At 35.9% G+C, this 15,807-nt stretch overlaps 1 protein-coding gene and 1 non-coding gene across 8 annotated transcripts in view; one reads left to right on the top strand and one right to left on the bottom strand.

The window, feature by feature from the left end:
* Window positions 1-2,399: 2,399 nt before the first annotated feature.
* The window catches only part of CUL4B (cullin 4B), a 46,061-nt gene continuing 32,653 nt past the window's right edge, over window positions 2,400-15,807 (bottom strand). For 3 of the 7 annotated variants that reach the window (XM_077888639.1, XM_077888640.1, XM_077888643.1), the window contains 9 exons: window positions 12,603-12,707; window positions 12,006-12,116; window positions 11,470-11,561; window positions 10,283-10,390; window positions 9,293-9,406; window positions 8,365-8,470; window positions 6,873-7,045; window positions 4,665-4,817; window positions 2,400-2,947 (listed from right to left, as the gene is read on the bottom strand). In XM_077888639.1, the coding sequence (XP_077744765.1) occupies window positions 2,852-2,947; window positions 4,665-4,817; window positions 6,873-7,045; window positions 8,365-8,470; window positions 9,293-9,406; window positions 10,283-10,390; window positions 11,470-11,561; window positions 12,006-12,116; window positions 12,603-12,707 (1,058 nt within the window). In that variant the 3' untranslated portion in view covers window positions 2,400-2,851. Of the gene's footprint in view, window positions 2,948-4,664; window positions 4,818-6,872; window positions 7,046-8,364; window positions 8,471-9,278; window positions 9,407-10,282; window positions 10,391-11,469; window positions 11,562-12,005; window positions 12,117-12,602; window positions 12,708-15,807 lie in introns of those variants that run through there. The other 4 variants (XM_077888638.1, XM_077888642.1, XM_077888644.1 and 1 more) reach the window with 2 other exon arrangements.
* LOC144309278 (U6 spliceosomal RNA) lies at window positions 15,203-15,305 on the top strand. Its single transcript, XR_013375333.1, has one exon. It is a non-coding gene; the product is annotated as a U6 spliceosomal RNA (small nuclear RNA).

Genomic DNA, 15,807 nt, shown 5'->3' with positions numbered 1-15,807 from the left:
GAATGGTCATTAAAACAAAAAAATAGCTAATGTAAAAAAAGATTTATGGATACTAAGATTAAAAAAGAAGCTTCTAAAAATCTTGAGACCCAGATGCCTAAACAGAATAAACTGATTTCCTGAACTGTACACACAAGTACAAGGTAAGAATTTTCAAGAGTATGGCTAGACATCATGTTAATAAGACTGTTCCACAGACTCAGGAACTGGGTTCAAAAAAACTTGATTTCTGGCTTGTTAAGGTCCTTGACTGTACACCTTACAGTGAGAGTATATATGGCCCAGAACTCATATTAATAGAAAAGGAAGATCAACTGCCATTACTAAAACAAAAGCATTTAATCTTTTATTCTTCCCTCAATGTAAATCTAGTTTCACATCGACTTTATGAAACTACTTGACTTTTGAGCATTTGAATCAGTGTTTATACCTGTACTTGATTTTTCTAAAATATGACATTTGAGAATACTCACCTTGAGAATTCCTGGGAATTCTATTCACCCTATACCAAAACCCTCCCACACATTCCTATAGCATTATCACCAAACCACCAAAATTGACAGATGTGAATTCATTAAATCATAAGGAAGACTTAAAGTTCTGTGGTTTCATAACTTTCTCAAAATATTTGAAATTTTAAAGATCTTCTCCAGAAACTTTTTTTAAATAAAAGTTTTATTGGAGAAAAATAGAACCACCACGTACACAGGGAAAAGAGCACAAAAATTTAACTGATACAGAACAACTGAAAGTCACAATTATCCAATGTTGTTTGCAATTACTTTTCAATTTCTTAAACAGCTCCCCTCAACTTGTTTTTTTTAGTATTCTTGCCAATTTTTCAGTTGAAACAGCATCAAGTTTTCAAAAAATTAAGAGCCTCAGGGAAGGGACCAGCTTTCAAGATAACAAAAGTGACACCGAGAGTCTCCTCCTAACAGGGACCAATTCTATCTAAAAATTTCTTAAGAGTAACTATTGAGTCTTGTGGAATAGTCTGTGTATCTCAGAGACCATCAGGATGAATTAGAACACTGACATAAATGGTCCAGTATGGAGAGAGGACAAACAAAATAGCTGCATTTCCTTGTCAGATGAGCTCATGCAAGGAAACCAGGGAGAAGCTCAGAAAATATAGGCAATGGCTGCTCAAAAAGAATTAGGAAGGCATTCTAAATACCACATATTGTTAACAGTGTGCAAGTTAATGCAATCAGAGAGAGAAAACAGGCAGCTTTTTTTAATAATAGCTGGTTAAAGGTCTTGAGAATTCAAGAAAACAATCAATGGTAGACAAAGGAGCCAAAAGTCTCCTCAGTTGACGGTTAAGACCTAGATATTCTTCCTAATGGCTCCAAATAGTCAAGGAAATATACTGTTGCCAAAAGCATCAAAGCAATTCTGATTTTTAAAAACCCGGACAAAATTTTCTGCTTCTCCTCCAAGATCGATTACCTTTCAAGGAAAAACAAACCAGGAAGCAAAACAAAAACAAAAACAAAACAAAACAAAACAAAAAACCCAACCACCAAAACCACAGAAACAAACAACCCCCCCCCACTGATGCTAAAGAGAAGCCTTTTTTTTACTCACATTACCAATTAGAGTAACAATACTTTTGCTATTTTCTACGTATGAACAATCCTAGGACATTCCCCTGAAAAGTAGATGTCCAGTGGCTATGAGAACTCTTCAAGAGACTTTGAAAGGAATAAGATCGGCATAATACGGATTTTGAATTTCCCAACTAGAGGGTATGTGGGAAAATAAAGGAGAACCTTTATATCTAGGTCTTTAGGAAGTCAGAAGGATGAAAGGTTTATTTAGCAAAATGCAGAGTTGGGGTGCTTCCCAAAACTTTGGTAGAAAAAAGAGGAATGCTAAATCCTAGGAAGCCTGTAACAATCTAGCAATTGGTCCAAGTTAAAGACAAAACTGTCCAAACAACATTAAAGTCTAAAGGAAGTTGAAAACTAGTTGATGAACTTTTGCCTTGTAAAAATTTACAAAACACGTGGGTTTTGGTCTCTTTTGCAATGTTCATATTGTATTCATTTTTAATATGAAGAGTTGGATTTTTCTCTCCTACCATGTTCTTCTAGTACGGTTGATCAGCAATTTTCTATTTCAGCTATTTTTATAAGTACCTGTTAATCAGAACAGTACACTCAGGGCTAAGCCATATACACACATCCTATGGTCATAAATAGAACATCTAAGGATGTGTATATACAAGAGATTACATATGCAACTGTCCCTCTACTTGAAAACTTGTTTCCAAATAAGTTTTTTTAAAACATCCCTTTCAGTGTAACAGAACATTACTTAGTAAAATATCAATAGCTATGACAACTTATTTTTCTTTTCAAGGGAAATCACAAAACAGGTGAACAACCAAGTCCAGGGTGGTTTTTCTATTTGATAAATACATCCAGAACTCTGTACAGTAAATAAAGTTTGCATGCAGTTTAAGTATCTTTAAATGACATTTTAAGCAAATAAACCTTTTGCTTCATAATTAATGGTGTATAAGAACCCCCCCTCCTTTTTTAATAGCCATAGGACCTCTTCCCCAGTTCCAAAGAGGAATCATGAAGACCAGGTACTTTCTTAAGAATTTTCTGCACATCATACTAAATAACATGCAAAGAGTTCAACAACATTCTTCTTAAAGGTTAAGTATTAACTCTTTATATGGGCATGTTAACCACTGAAAAAGTCGACTCAACTATTTCCATTACACTTCATTTGGTCATTGGTAGTATAAAAGAAGTCAAATAATATAGGATCAACAGGTTAGTTTATCCACTGGCTACTTGCATATGATACCAAATACTCGGAGGCCAAGGTTTTATGCAATATAATTGTATTGGTTTGGATTTTCTTTATCTCTTTCCATGTAATCCCGATCAATTAAGGATTCTATTCTCTTCTTAAGATCAGCAGGCTGTAAGAGAAGGCAAATTTTCAGTGCAAACCTTATAATCACTGGCTCAAGCCCATGTACCAATACCCCATTAAAAAAAGAAGTTTTTGCATACTGATTGAATGAATTTAATCTCCTTATTTTTTAAAAAGAAAAGGTATAATGAAAATAAAACCAGATTAAGAAATGTTTTATACTATACATATACTGTCACATCTTATTACTTTTCTATCTTAGAGAGGTCTTTTGAGAATCAGCTATTCTCTGCAAAAATACAAAAGACTAACTTATCATAACTTCACATGTGGAACATATTATAGTTCAGGAAAACAGAATGCTATTTAGTTTTGCCAAGAGAGTTTGAGAGGATAAGTAGACCCTAAATTGGGCAAAAGCTAGTTCTCAAAGTCAGTTGCATTCTTATAAATTAAGATAAAAAATATATTACAGAAAACACCAATTACAAGAATACTACAGCAAATGGTCTGATAAGTGTAGTAGCCCATAATTCAGATCTCTGTATTTCAGGTTTCATGTAAGATTTACCTGTTACCTACTATAAACAATTTGGATTTTTGAATCCTACTTGTGGTTGAAAAATTGAGAAAGCCTGTAACTTGTTCTCATGATTGCATTCTTAGCTCTTGGATGACAAAATTTCAGTCTTTTGTATTTAGCCTATAAAAGAAAATATATCTTGCTAATAGTTTTTCAGATAGTGTAAAATGGCCACTTGATTTGAGAAGGGTAAAGAGCGAAAGCAGTTTGATAGGGCAGCCAAAAACCAATATTTATTATAGTGATCCTCTAACTGCCTTAGCATCAGTGATCTCTTTGGCTGGAGGTCAAATAGTTGTAAGGTAGAGAGCATCAAGGTAAGACTGTGGTAATGAGAAGGAAGTATTAGGTTTGGAGAAGAGAGAAAGCCTGCCTTATTAGCATTAACAGCTAATGAACACTTATTATGCCAGGCCCAGTGCTAAGTTTTATACATAGATCATTATCTCATTAAACCTCACAATAAACCTATGAGGTAATGCAAGTACTATTATCATCCCCATTTTACAAAACAAGGTGAAGCGATTTAACCTAAGCCCAAAGCTCCTGAGAACCTCAAGAGCCAAGGGTCTATCCAAACTCTACAGAGTGTTTATCATCACAAGGGGTTGGGAATCTTCTAAAAAACACCCTAGAAAACAGGCCAGTAAAACACATTACCTAAGCCACTTTATTATTGGACATTTACACTGGAGCATGTCCATTTAATGACCAATTTCAGTCGTCAGAACAATTGCTAAACTTTTTCCAGAAGATGCCTGATGGCTAATTATCTGTATAAAGTTTTTAATGGACACTTACATAAGCTAACTAAACAGAAGATTTAACTTAAAATAACCAAATCTGTCAAAATACCAAGGTATTTCAAAAAGAAAAAAATAACAAAAATAACAAAGCTCAAAGGAAATACTGTGAATGAACCTGAAAATTTCACACTCATTTAACAGCTAACTTTCAGGTATAAGAGCCCTTAGAGTTTTCCCCTTTGTCACAGCTACCCACATATACTAAACGAAGGGTTTTTTGGGGTAGGGGAGGATCATATACATGAGCATGAGAAATGAAAAATTTTATCCCTCCTAATGGTCTTAAGGCTTTATGTTTTTAAAATTCATGTCTGAAAATCTAATGTGTTCTTTTATATATAACAAGCTCAATTCAAAAATACAAAAGTACCTACCTTTACTGGAAATTTCAGCTGGTTGTACACTTCTGAAACAAGGAGATTGTGGCTAAGTGTCTTTCTCATCTTCATAATTCGAACAATTGCAGCATCAATTTGATACTGTCTGTCTTGAAATACTCTTTCTGTAGTGCTCGCTTGTTCCTCAACCTAACAAAAAAGTTTTTAAACTTAGAAACTGTACCTGAAGTGAAACTTGGTTGCTTAAATGAAACGCTGGGACACCTGCACCCCGATGTTTCTAGCAGCAATGGCCACAATAGCCAAACTGTGGAAGGAGCCTCGGTGTCCATCGAAAGATGAATGGATAAAGTAGATGTAGTTTATGTATACAATGGAATATTACTCATCCATTAGAAATGACAAATACTGGCCATTTGCATCGACATAGATGGAACTGGAGGGTATTATGCTGAGTGAAATAAGTCAATCGGAGAAGGACAAACATTATATGGCCTCATTCATTTGGGGAATATAAATAATAGTGAAAGGGAATAGAGGGGAAGGCAGGAGAAATGTGTGGGAAATATCAGAAAGGGAGACAGAACATGAGAGACTCCTAACTCTGGGAAATGAACTAAGGGTGGTAGAAGGGGAGGAGGGCGGGGGGTGGGGGTGACTGGGTGGTGGGCACTGAGGGGCGCACTTGACGGGATGAGCACTGGGTGTTATTCTGTATGTTGGCAAATTGAACACCAATAAAAAAATAAATTTATTATTAAAAAAAAAAAAAAACTTGGTTGCTTAACCAAACTACATTTTAGGGACATGATACACTATAACGATTTAAATATATTGAATTAAAGAAACCTTATAAACACAGATGATGACAGAAAAAAAACCTACAACAACTCCTTTCTGTCCTAATTATATTGTCCTGTACAATGAAGTAATGTCAATATTAGTTAATAGAAAAATACCACTTAAAGGTGCCTTTTTAGAAGTAGATAAGGCTGATGGAAAATTTACCATTTTCTTTTACTTTGTCTTCAAAATCTTCTAAATGTGTCACAAGGGTTACTGACCAGATTTCTGCAAGACATTAGCTTATCTGCAAAGATGGACTCTATCTCTCACTTAAAGTATGGTACTAGCTAACTAGAGTCAAACTTTTTAAAACTTAATTCTTATTTTATTAATACATAAATCAGAAATGCAGTGTTAGTGATTATATTTTTCAAGACTAACAGAAATTTAGGTGTTTTAGGAGATAGTTTCCCAATTTTAATGCTAAAGCAAAAATGTTCATCTTTAGCACTTACATTAAAAGCATAGTTTGGGCTTTTTGCAGTCAATTTCTTTCTGATACAGCATAAATGTTCTACAAGAACACAGTAATCTTCTAAGGGAATATCACACCTTTGATGTGAGTAAGACAGGAACTTGTTTGAGATACTGACCTCTATCCCATATTAACACTTTTCCTCATGTACTGCATGAAACCTTTGGAATCGAAACCAAATGGTTTCAGGAAATGCTGCAGTTGTTTTTCTGTAATAAAAGTCTCTTACAAATTCAAATAGCAAAAAACAAACAAAAACTTCACTGTTAATCAGAGATACTAACTAAATCATTCAGAGTTTTCACTCAGCAAGTTGGCAAAGATTTAAAAAAGAAAATATAATCTTTAGTGCTGGCAAGGGCACCATTAAGACAGGCATTCTTACTGCTAGATGGAGTGTAAATTGGTCCAGTCTTTCTGGAACACAATACGAAATCATTTTTAAGACTCTTAAAATGCTCATATTCTTTAACCCCAAAGAAGTACTTTCATGAACTTATTATAAAGGAAGTCTCAGAGAGATTAAGATTTAGGTACAAAGATGTTTCTTGCAGTTTTTAAAATACTAAGAAATTAATTTAATCACCCAACAGGCATTGGTTAAATAAATTATAAAAGCCATGTAAAAGAACACTGTGGCCATCTGCCATTTTATGAAGATATTTAATGGCATGGAAAATTCTAAAGATTTAATGTCAAGCAAAAAAAGCAGGATATAAAACTATCTTGAGTCTCAGGCCCAACTGTGTGTACTCCCCTTTCCCCCCAAAATTTCAAGATCAAGTACCAAAATATACTGAACTAGATACAGGTACAGAAAATGTTAGTGGTAGTAGTACGGGCATAAAATCTTCTTTATAAATTTTTAATATGAACACATACAAATCCAGTACATCAGAACAAGAAGAATGCAAAAGAGATACCGTTTCTTTCATCTGGATTTGATTGATTTTTATCCTGAAAAGTTTGTGTTTAAAATCATCATTACAAATGAACTTGTCACCATCTTCAATATCTTTGCCCTTTGGATTTTTTGCCAGAACTCTAGCTTTGCCACAGGCCAGTGACTGCAGTGTTCTCCTTAATTCTCCATCCTCTGAAGAAGAAATAGTGGATTAGTTGTTACCAACCAGTTCATCAACACAAATCACTACATTCACCTCAATCTACTCCTACCCCATCACTCTATTAAAAGTTTCTTTTTTCCCCCAGGATCATCAACGACTTCCTCTTTGTCCTATTCAATGTTTTTTCCCCCCTGTGGTCCTCTAAAGGCTTCAGTTATTCCTTGTGGATAACTACCTAATAATCAGAAATGACATCTCATTTCCTTCTAATCCCACATTTAAAAGACACCTCTCCACCTGGTTGTTTCATCAACTCCAATATGTCCAGAGTTTAATTCAGAATCTCCCCCATAAGACTGTGTCCTCTTTCCTTTTTTTTTTTTTTTTAATTTTTATTTATTTATGATAGTCACAGAGAGAGAGAGAGAGGCAGAGACATAGGCAGAGGGAGAAGCAGGCTCCATGCACCGGGAGCCCGATGTGGGATTCGATTCCGGGTCTCCAGGATCGCGCCCTGGGCCAAAGGCAGGCGCCAAACCGCTGCGCCACCCAGGGATCCCTGTGTCCTCTTTCCAATGGTTAGCCCTGAAACTACCAGTCTACTCCGGTGAGAAACCCTGGAATCATCTTTTAACTGTTCCTTTCCCTTCATCCTTCATGTGCCTAGTAGTTGCTTCCTTAGAGATGCCTCTTCTCCATTCTCATTGGCCTCATTCTAAAGTAAGCCCCTTATCATTTTATGACTGAATTACCCCATTAGCTGCTGGACTGGCATCTCTTCATCCTCCAAACTGCCCTATTGTCTACTGATTCCAGGAAAGTTGTCCAAATAAGCCACTTCCATTATGTCTCACACTTGAGACCCTACAATGTAGGTTTCATTTGCTAGATTTGTAAGACTCTCCATGATCAGGCTCTATTCATCTTACCTATCTAGCTTTGTATCTCACTATTTAATACTGCAGTTAAATACTTTATGACTCCTGCCCACACCGTGCTCATTCCTAAGCACCAAGCCTTTTCTCACACTATCTCCCCTGGCAGCTTATGCCATCTCCCTAACTAAAACTTGAAGACTCACCTCAAATATCACCTCCTTCATGAAGGATTTCCCAATTATGCCAGCCCACAGACATCTCTTGCTTCACTGAACTCCTAATACACTCACAGCACCCACAGATTGGTACTTATAGGCTGTGAACTTATTACAAATGTCATTTCCCCCTTCTCCCATGATTATGAGTGCTGAGGAGAGGGATTATTCCTCTGTATCCCCCAAAGCTCTTAACCTAGTGGAATGCACATAGCAGACATTGAATAATGCTTGCTAATTGATTCAAACACAAACCTATTCCGGTAGCCTGTTTGATCTCTTCTAAACTGAACTCCTCTCCCTCATTAAACATTAGCAGCACCAGGGTTTGAAAAAGAGAGACCTGGAGTTCTTTTTTGCCCTGTTGGAAAAACAGCAGTATTTAGCCATCATTTTTTAAAAATACATGAAAATTAGTCAAATAATTAATCTTTAACAGGAAAAACATTTTTCAATTAGTGGATTCAGGAACACGGATTAACATTATCCAGAAAAGCAAGTATGTTTGGTGTAGGGTTTAGGTGTGATCCTACCTAAAATAGGAAGAAGGACTGGGTGACCTTTCTACAGGTCTTTTTTTTAAGCCTTATAATTAAAACAGAACAAAGTAATGAAAATTAATAACTCAGCTTATGTGTCATTATAGATTATTTTTCATAAGCAGCAAGAAATCACTATTTCAAATGCATTTTCAACTTGTTAGATTCAAATTAGTCACAAAAGCTGTAGGGATTTTTGAAATTAGATATGGGAACTGTTCTCCTTTACGCCCACTCTATTCTCTAGCTCCCAGCAACAAGAAGTTTCCTGTCAAGAAATGGCAACAGGAATTCTGCGTCCACAGGTGGGGAAATGGTGGCAGAAAAAGGATTATTGGTTTTTGGTTTTGCAGCAGGGCCAATTCAATCATGAAGGACCACATTCTTAAAATACACACAAAGCTGTGATAAGCAGTGACTCTGCCATGTATTATAAACAACTTAAACCTTCAAGTTAAGAGAAATGACCTCTTGGTGAGCATACCATAATGTATAGCGAAGTTGAATCACTATGTTGCACATGTGAAACTAACGTAACATTGTAGGTCAACTACACTCAAATAAAAAAAATTGTAAAGGGAAGAAAGGATGACCTCCACATCAAAGATGAAGATGAAAACTAAGTTTGAGGAACATCTACTTACCTCTTTAAATTCTGCCTTTAGCACACAGTGTCCTAGGGTTGACTGCCACTGAAGTTTCCTGCCACTATGTTTGCCTAGGTAAAATGTCTTGAAAATCTCCTGAAGTTTTACCATCTATAGTAAATTAAAAAATACAGCTTTATTTAAGCTCTGTGCCCAGAATCACTTTCACCATTCTTTATATTTACTTCATGTATAATAATGTCTGGAAGTTTTTAATATCAGTTTTTTATATCCAGTAGCTCCAATGATTACTTTGATGTAATGATCTCCCAACTACCAAATCTAATGGCATTTATCAGTTTTGATACTCTTTGATCTCTCTACAATATTTAAACATCCTCTCTTTTGAAACATTCACCTCCAGTGGCTTTTGTGCCTCTAAACCATACTGGTTTCTTTATTTCACTATTGCTTCTTCGTTGGTTTCCTTCACAAGTTCCTCTTCCTACCATCCGCCAAATGTGAACCTTTTCCAAAGTTCTGTCTCAGGCCTTTTCTTCCTATTTCCATATTCTTCCTCTTAATGAGTGAAACTCTACCCCTTGGCTTCCATGATCATCTCCACCAAGGATTTTCAATATCTATCTCTAGCCTTAACCTCCTTTCTAAGCTTCAGTCCTGAGTTTAAAGACATTTCCCCAAAAGTTAGGATGGATTTACTCAAGTCCATTCACTCAGAAATCCAACCTCCAAGTGATATATGAGTAAAAATTTCTGAGAGCTGGGCAGAATGATGGGTAAAATCTGGAGAACTAAAAGAAGAGTCAGGGAAATTGGCCCTGAATCCAGAAACTTGACATCATTAGCTATGCTCTAATGATACGAGTACAAGAGTAATATAAAAAAAAGAGCAAAATATTAAAAGAGAATTTGGTGTTGGTGTGCTTACTGATGCAAACTTTTAGAAAGTATTTTTCAAAGACAAACAAATTAGAAGCTTTATATATTTCTATGCTTATAACTCAAGTCCTGAACAGCAACTCTTACCTCTGGTGGTAAATGGACTTCCATAGGCACATATGTTGGCCAATAACCCATTGTCAGGATATTCACAGTTAATTCAATATTCCCAGGTACATTCTGGTTCTGCATATACTATAATAAGATCAACACACAAACTTAAAATTTTAAAAATAAAAGTGCATACATTTCATGTCATAACAACAACCCATTCAAGAAGTTCCCCATTATAAAATTACATGCAAACACTGACCATCTTCAAAATAAAAGGCAACTGTTATAAAAAGACTATAAATGAAGCCTGTATTAAATGTACTAATTAACATTTTATTACAATGGCATACAAGGATCACGTGACCTTGTTAGAGGCATTATTGACTTAGATCATTTCTCACTTATGGCTGGGCTGTTTTAAGTAGAATCTCATCTCCATTCTTTTCCCCCTACCACCTGCAGTCCCCATCTTTGGGGACCCCTATGTGGCTTGGAACACCTTGTAGCAACCCCCATTCCTCACCCCACCAGCGAGCCCAAGTCTCCAATTTTTAACTTGCTCCACTGCCTGTTTGCAGGGGGTTACCCGAAGTGGGGAAGGAAGAAGAGGGGGAAAGGGCAAAGCAGATAAACTCTATTCTGTCACTACTATAGGACCATGACTCTACTGATCTTTTCTCACTCTCAGTTCCTACCATGGCAATATAGTGGTAAAGAAGTCATTACTAAAACCCTGAGAGGAAAATCTAATTTGCTATCACTATTACCTATGCTCTTAAATATTTCAAAATCACCTTCTACCGATATCTGCTAAACTATGGATCTAGCTTCTTACTCTCAATGTCCTCAAAGACCTTATACAATCATTCTACCGCCTCTCCTCCCTCCCCACTGCCAGCTTTGAATATACAAATCACCAACAGTGATTAGATACTAGAGAAAGCCCTGTTCTCACTATCTAGCTACAGTTTTTCTTGTCCTGACTTCAGTCAATACATTTTTTTTTGTTACCTTAGGTATGCATACTGGGCATGAATTTTGAAATAGGTCAAATATACTTATATTTCTTTGATTTTTTTTCCTCTAATGAGTATCATCTAAGCTTCTATGATGTATTTACAACAAATATAAGTTTCTACTTATCCTCTTCAGTGCGAATCATAGTAAGAAAATAACTAAATATACTTAAGTTTGAGAAATTAAGTAAGAGTTTAACTCACTTTTACCTGTTTGAACTGAATCATGATGTCTTTAGAAAGTTCCATGTCTTTAAACATTCCTTCAAGTTTGCTGGTGAAAGCAGCTCCACATTCTATTAAAGATGTTTATACATTTATAATATTTTAAAATGGTGAAAACAGAGAATTGAAAATTGAAAACATGAAATGTAAAACTTGCTTCAGTGTAAGATATGATCTGTAACTATTCATAAGAATGAAAAAATCCTTACCCCAAAGTGTATGCCCCACTAATTCAGAGTCATACTCTTTAATCCTGTAGTAACCTTATCTACTATTTAGGCATAAGATAAATGAAAAATATTTATACAAGTAATAAAACCAAGAACAATGCTTTATTTTTTAAAAAACTGCAAAAGCTCTGGTTATGTACAATAGGTTGGAAACCTCATGAGCTTACTCAATTTACATTTTCATCATATGAACAACAATTAATGAAAGAGGCAATTAAGTAGTAAAACTTAAGCTAATATTTTCCCTCAGAAATCAAAGAAGGATAGAAAAAATGACAATCATACCATGTTTAAGTTTGGACAGCATTGATTTTTCAGCATCTACAGATGCACTCTTCCCCACTAACAGGCGCTTGGCTAAATCTTTCTTATAGAAGGCCTCAAAAACATCTTTACCTATGTTAAATAATAAAATACAACGTATAAGATTCTAATAAAAAGTTCTGACAAAATTGCTGTGAAGTGCTTAATAAATCACACCTTTACTCCAAGTTATTTAAATTTATACATTTTACCCAAGTTTGTTAAATGCAACAGACATTAGGAGTAGATATGCTGGACATTTCAAAAGTTCTTTGCTGTAAAAAATTAAGACTGCCATTACCTTGTCTTTAAAAAATTTTAGTCAGCTGATGAGTTTAGCATCAACAGAAATTAAAACAAGTAGCAAAAATAAAGGCTCTTAATAAGTGGAAAAGTCAAAGCAGAAGGCAATTAAGTAATATTCCTTAAGTACCCTAATGAATTAAATGCAACAAATATAATACAGTTTTAAATATCTAACTCTAACTCCCAAATATACTCCTTCCAGGTTAATTATACTTGATAGTTTCTCTGCTGAGTGCTGTTTTAAAAGAAGAATTTTAAAACAAAAATACTTACCATAGATAAATCTAAATATGATCATAATTTTATCCAACATTTTTTCAAGTTCTTCATCTGTAGCTTCCTTGTTGCCTGCGCGAAGCTTTGAATCTACATACTTAGCTAAAGTGGGGGGGGGAAAGTTCATTGTTTAGTGATCATATTTAGTGATCATGAGTATCCATAAGGTACTAGGCACTATATATACCAAAATAGGAGTATATACTGAGTTTTGCAATGCTTCAGAGATATCCATGCATTTTTAAAAGTCTCCAAAGTCAAGGATATCAAGTGACTTATTCAATGTCACAGAACTAATAAATACCAGAGCCTGAACTCAAACCCAAGTCTGCTGGCTCTCAGTCTAATGTACTTTCTACTTCCACTATCCTGATGCTTATTAAAATGTGGTATAGGTATCCTGGGGGAGGCAGTGTATACAGAACCATGCTAGAGTCATCAAAGCCACTGAAGATGGGAGGGAGGTCCAAGATGACAGCATAGGAAGAGCCTGAACTCACCTTCTCCCATAAACACACCCCAGCTACAGCTACATGGAACATTTCCCTTTGAAAAACATCTTAAAACTAGATGATCTTTTCTTCACAACGAAAGATAAAAGGATCACATTAGGATGGGTAAGAGAGGCAGAGACGACACAGATATAGCAACACACAAAAGGGAAAGATTTCACCAGACAGGTGCTTCTCTTCAACGAATAAGGGGTTAGTGCCTTACTTTAGGCACCCTGGCCCCAGTGATCTGCACCACAGATGAGCCCCTAGAACATCTGACTTAAATAACCAACAGAACTGATTTCCGGGGATCCCAAAGTGCTGTAGGAAATGAAGATTCCACTCTTGAGGCTCTTGCGGCCTGGCTCACTCTAAGACGCAGTGAAAAAACAGCAGTTTGAAAAGCACCTAGGCTATATGTGAAAGATACACTTGCTGATCTGGGGGCATTATCAGCTGGAGGGGCAGGATATAGCTAATATGTTCCCTAGAGATTAAGGTGCTGGAGGACACCATCACTGCAGTTTCCATACAGCCTGCTAGCATACACTGGGGAGTTTGGATGTGGTAACTGAATTCAACAATACATTAAAAGGATCATACACCATGATCAAGTGGGATTTATTCTGGGGATAAAAGGATGATTCAGCATCCACCAATCAACATGATACACCACATTAACAAAATAAAGATAAAAATCATATGATCATCAACAGATGTAGAAAAACCATTTGACAAGATTCAACATCCACTTAAGACAAAAACTTTCAACAAAGTGGGTATAGCAGAAACATACTTCAACAAAATAAAGGCTATAAATGACATACCCACAACTAATATACTCAACAATGAAAAGCTAAAAGCTTTTCCTCTAAGATCAGGAACAAGACAAGGATACCCACTATCCCCAATCTTTTTTTTTTTAAGATTTTATTTATTCATGAGAGACACAGAGAGAGAGGCGGAGACAGGCAGAGGGACAAGCAGGCTCCATGCAGGAAGCCCACTGTGGGACTTGATCCCAGGACGGCGGGATCATGCCCTGAGCCATCCAGGCGTCCCAACTATCCCCAATCTTATTCAACATCATTACTGGAAGTCTAGTCACATCAATTACATAAGAAAAGAAATAAAAGGCATACAAAGTAGAAAGGAAGAAGTAAAACTGTCACTGTTTGTACATGACATGACGCTATAGACTAAAGACTATAGAAATCCTAAAGACTCCATGGAAGAACTATTAGAATAAATGAATTCAGTAAAGTTGCAGAATACAAAATACATTATACACTAATAACGAACTATCAGAGAACCAAAAAGAATCCCATTTATGTCTGCATCAAAAAGAATAAAATACCAGGGCACCTGGATGGCACAGTTGGTTAAGTGTCCCAACTCTTGGTTTTGGCTCAGGTCATGTTCTCAGGGTCATAAGATCAAGTTCTGTGTTGGACTCTGCACTCAGCGAAGAGTGAGTGTATTTGAGACTCTCTCTCTCTTTCTCCCCGTTCCCACCTCTCACTCTCAAATAAACAAATCTTAAAAAAATAAATAAAATACCTAAAAATAAATTTTTAGAAAAGATTTTATCTATGTATTTGAGAGACAGAGCACAAGCGGGAGGAGGGGCAGAGGAGAGATAGAAGCAGACTCCCCGCTGAGCAGGGAGCCAGATGTGGGGCTGTATCCTAGGACCCATGAGATCATGACCTGAGCCAAAGGCAGCTGCTTAGCTGACTGAGCTACCCAGGGACCCCCTAAAAATAAATTTAACCAAGGAGGTGAAAGACCTGTACATGGAAAACTATAAGATACTGATGAAAAAAACTGAAGGTGATACAAAAATAAATGGAAAAATATATTGTGCTCATGGATCAGAAGAATTGCTATTGTTAAAATGTCCATACTACCCAAAGTAATCTACAGATTCAATGTAATCCCTATCAAAATTCCAATGGCGTTTTTCACAAAACTAGGACAAGTAATTTAAAAATACGTATGGAACCACAAAAGATCCCGAATAGCTAATCTTGAGAAAGACAAAAAAAGCCAGAGGTATCATGCTCCCTGATTTCAAACTATACTACAAAACTACAGTAATCAGTGCTCACTTCAGCAGCACATGTACTAAAATTGGAAGGATACAGAGATTAGCGTGGCCCCTTGCAAGGATGACATGCAAATTTATGAAGCATTCCATATTAAAAAAAAACCCTATAGTAATCAAAAGAGTATAGTATTAACATAAAAACATACATATCTATCAATAGAACAGAATAGAGAGCACAGAAATAAACTCATGCTTATGTGGTTAATTAATCTATGCCAAAAGAGGCAAGAATATACACTGGGAAAAAGGGGTCTCTTCAATAAATGGTATTGGAAAAACTGGACAACCACATGCAAAAGAATAAAACTGGACCATGATATTATATCATACAGAAAAATTAGCTCAAAATGGATTAGAGACTTGAATGGATGTATGAAGACCTGAAACTATAAAACTCCTAGAAGAAAACATAGGGTGTAGGCTCCTGGACATAGGTCTTAGCAATTTTTTTTTTCTGAATCTAACTCCAAATCCAAGAGCAACAAAAGCAAAAATAAACAAACAGGACATCAAACTAAAAAGCTTCTGCACAGAAAAGGAAACCATCAAAATGAAAAGGCAACCTTTTTTTGGGAAAAGACAGAATGAAGTTATTTGC

Source organism: Canis aureus, chromosome X, assembly GCF_053574225.1.
Source record: "Canis aureus isolate CA01 chromosome X, VMU_Caureus_v.1.0, whole genome shotgun sequence".
Lineage (NCBI taxonomy): Eukaryota > Metazoa > Chordata > Mammalia > Carnivora > Canidae > Canis > Canis aureus.
The sequence above is the reverse complement of the archived record's forward strand: the minus strand, read 5'-3'. Positions and strand labels throughout refer to the sequence as shown.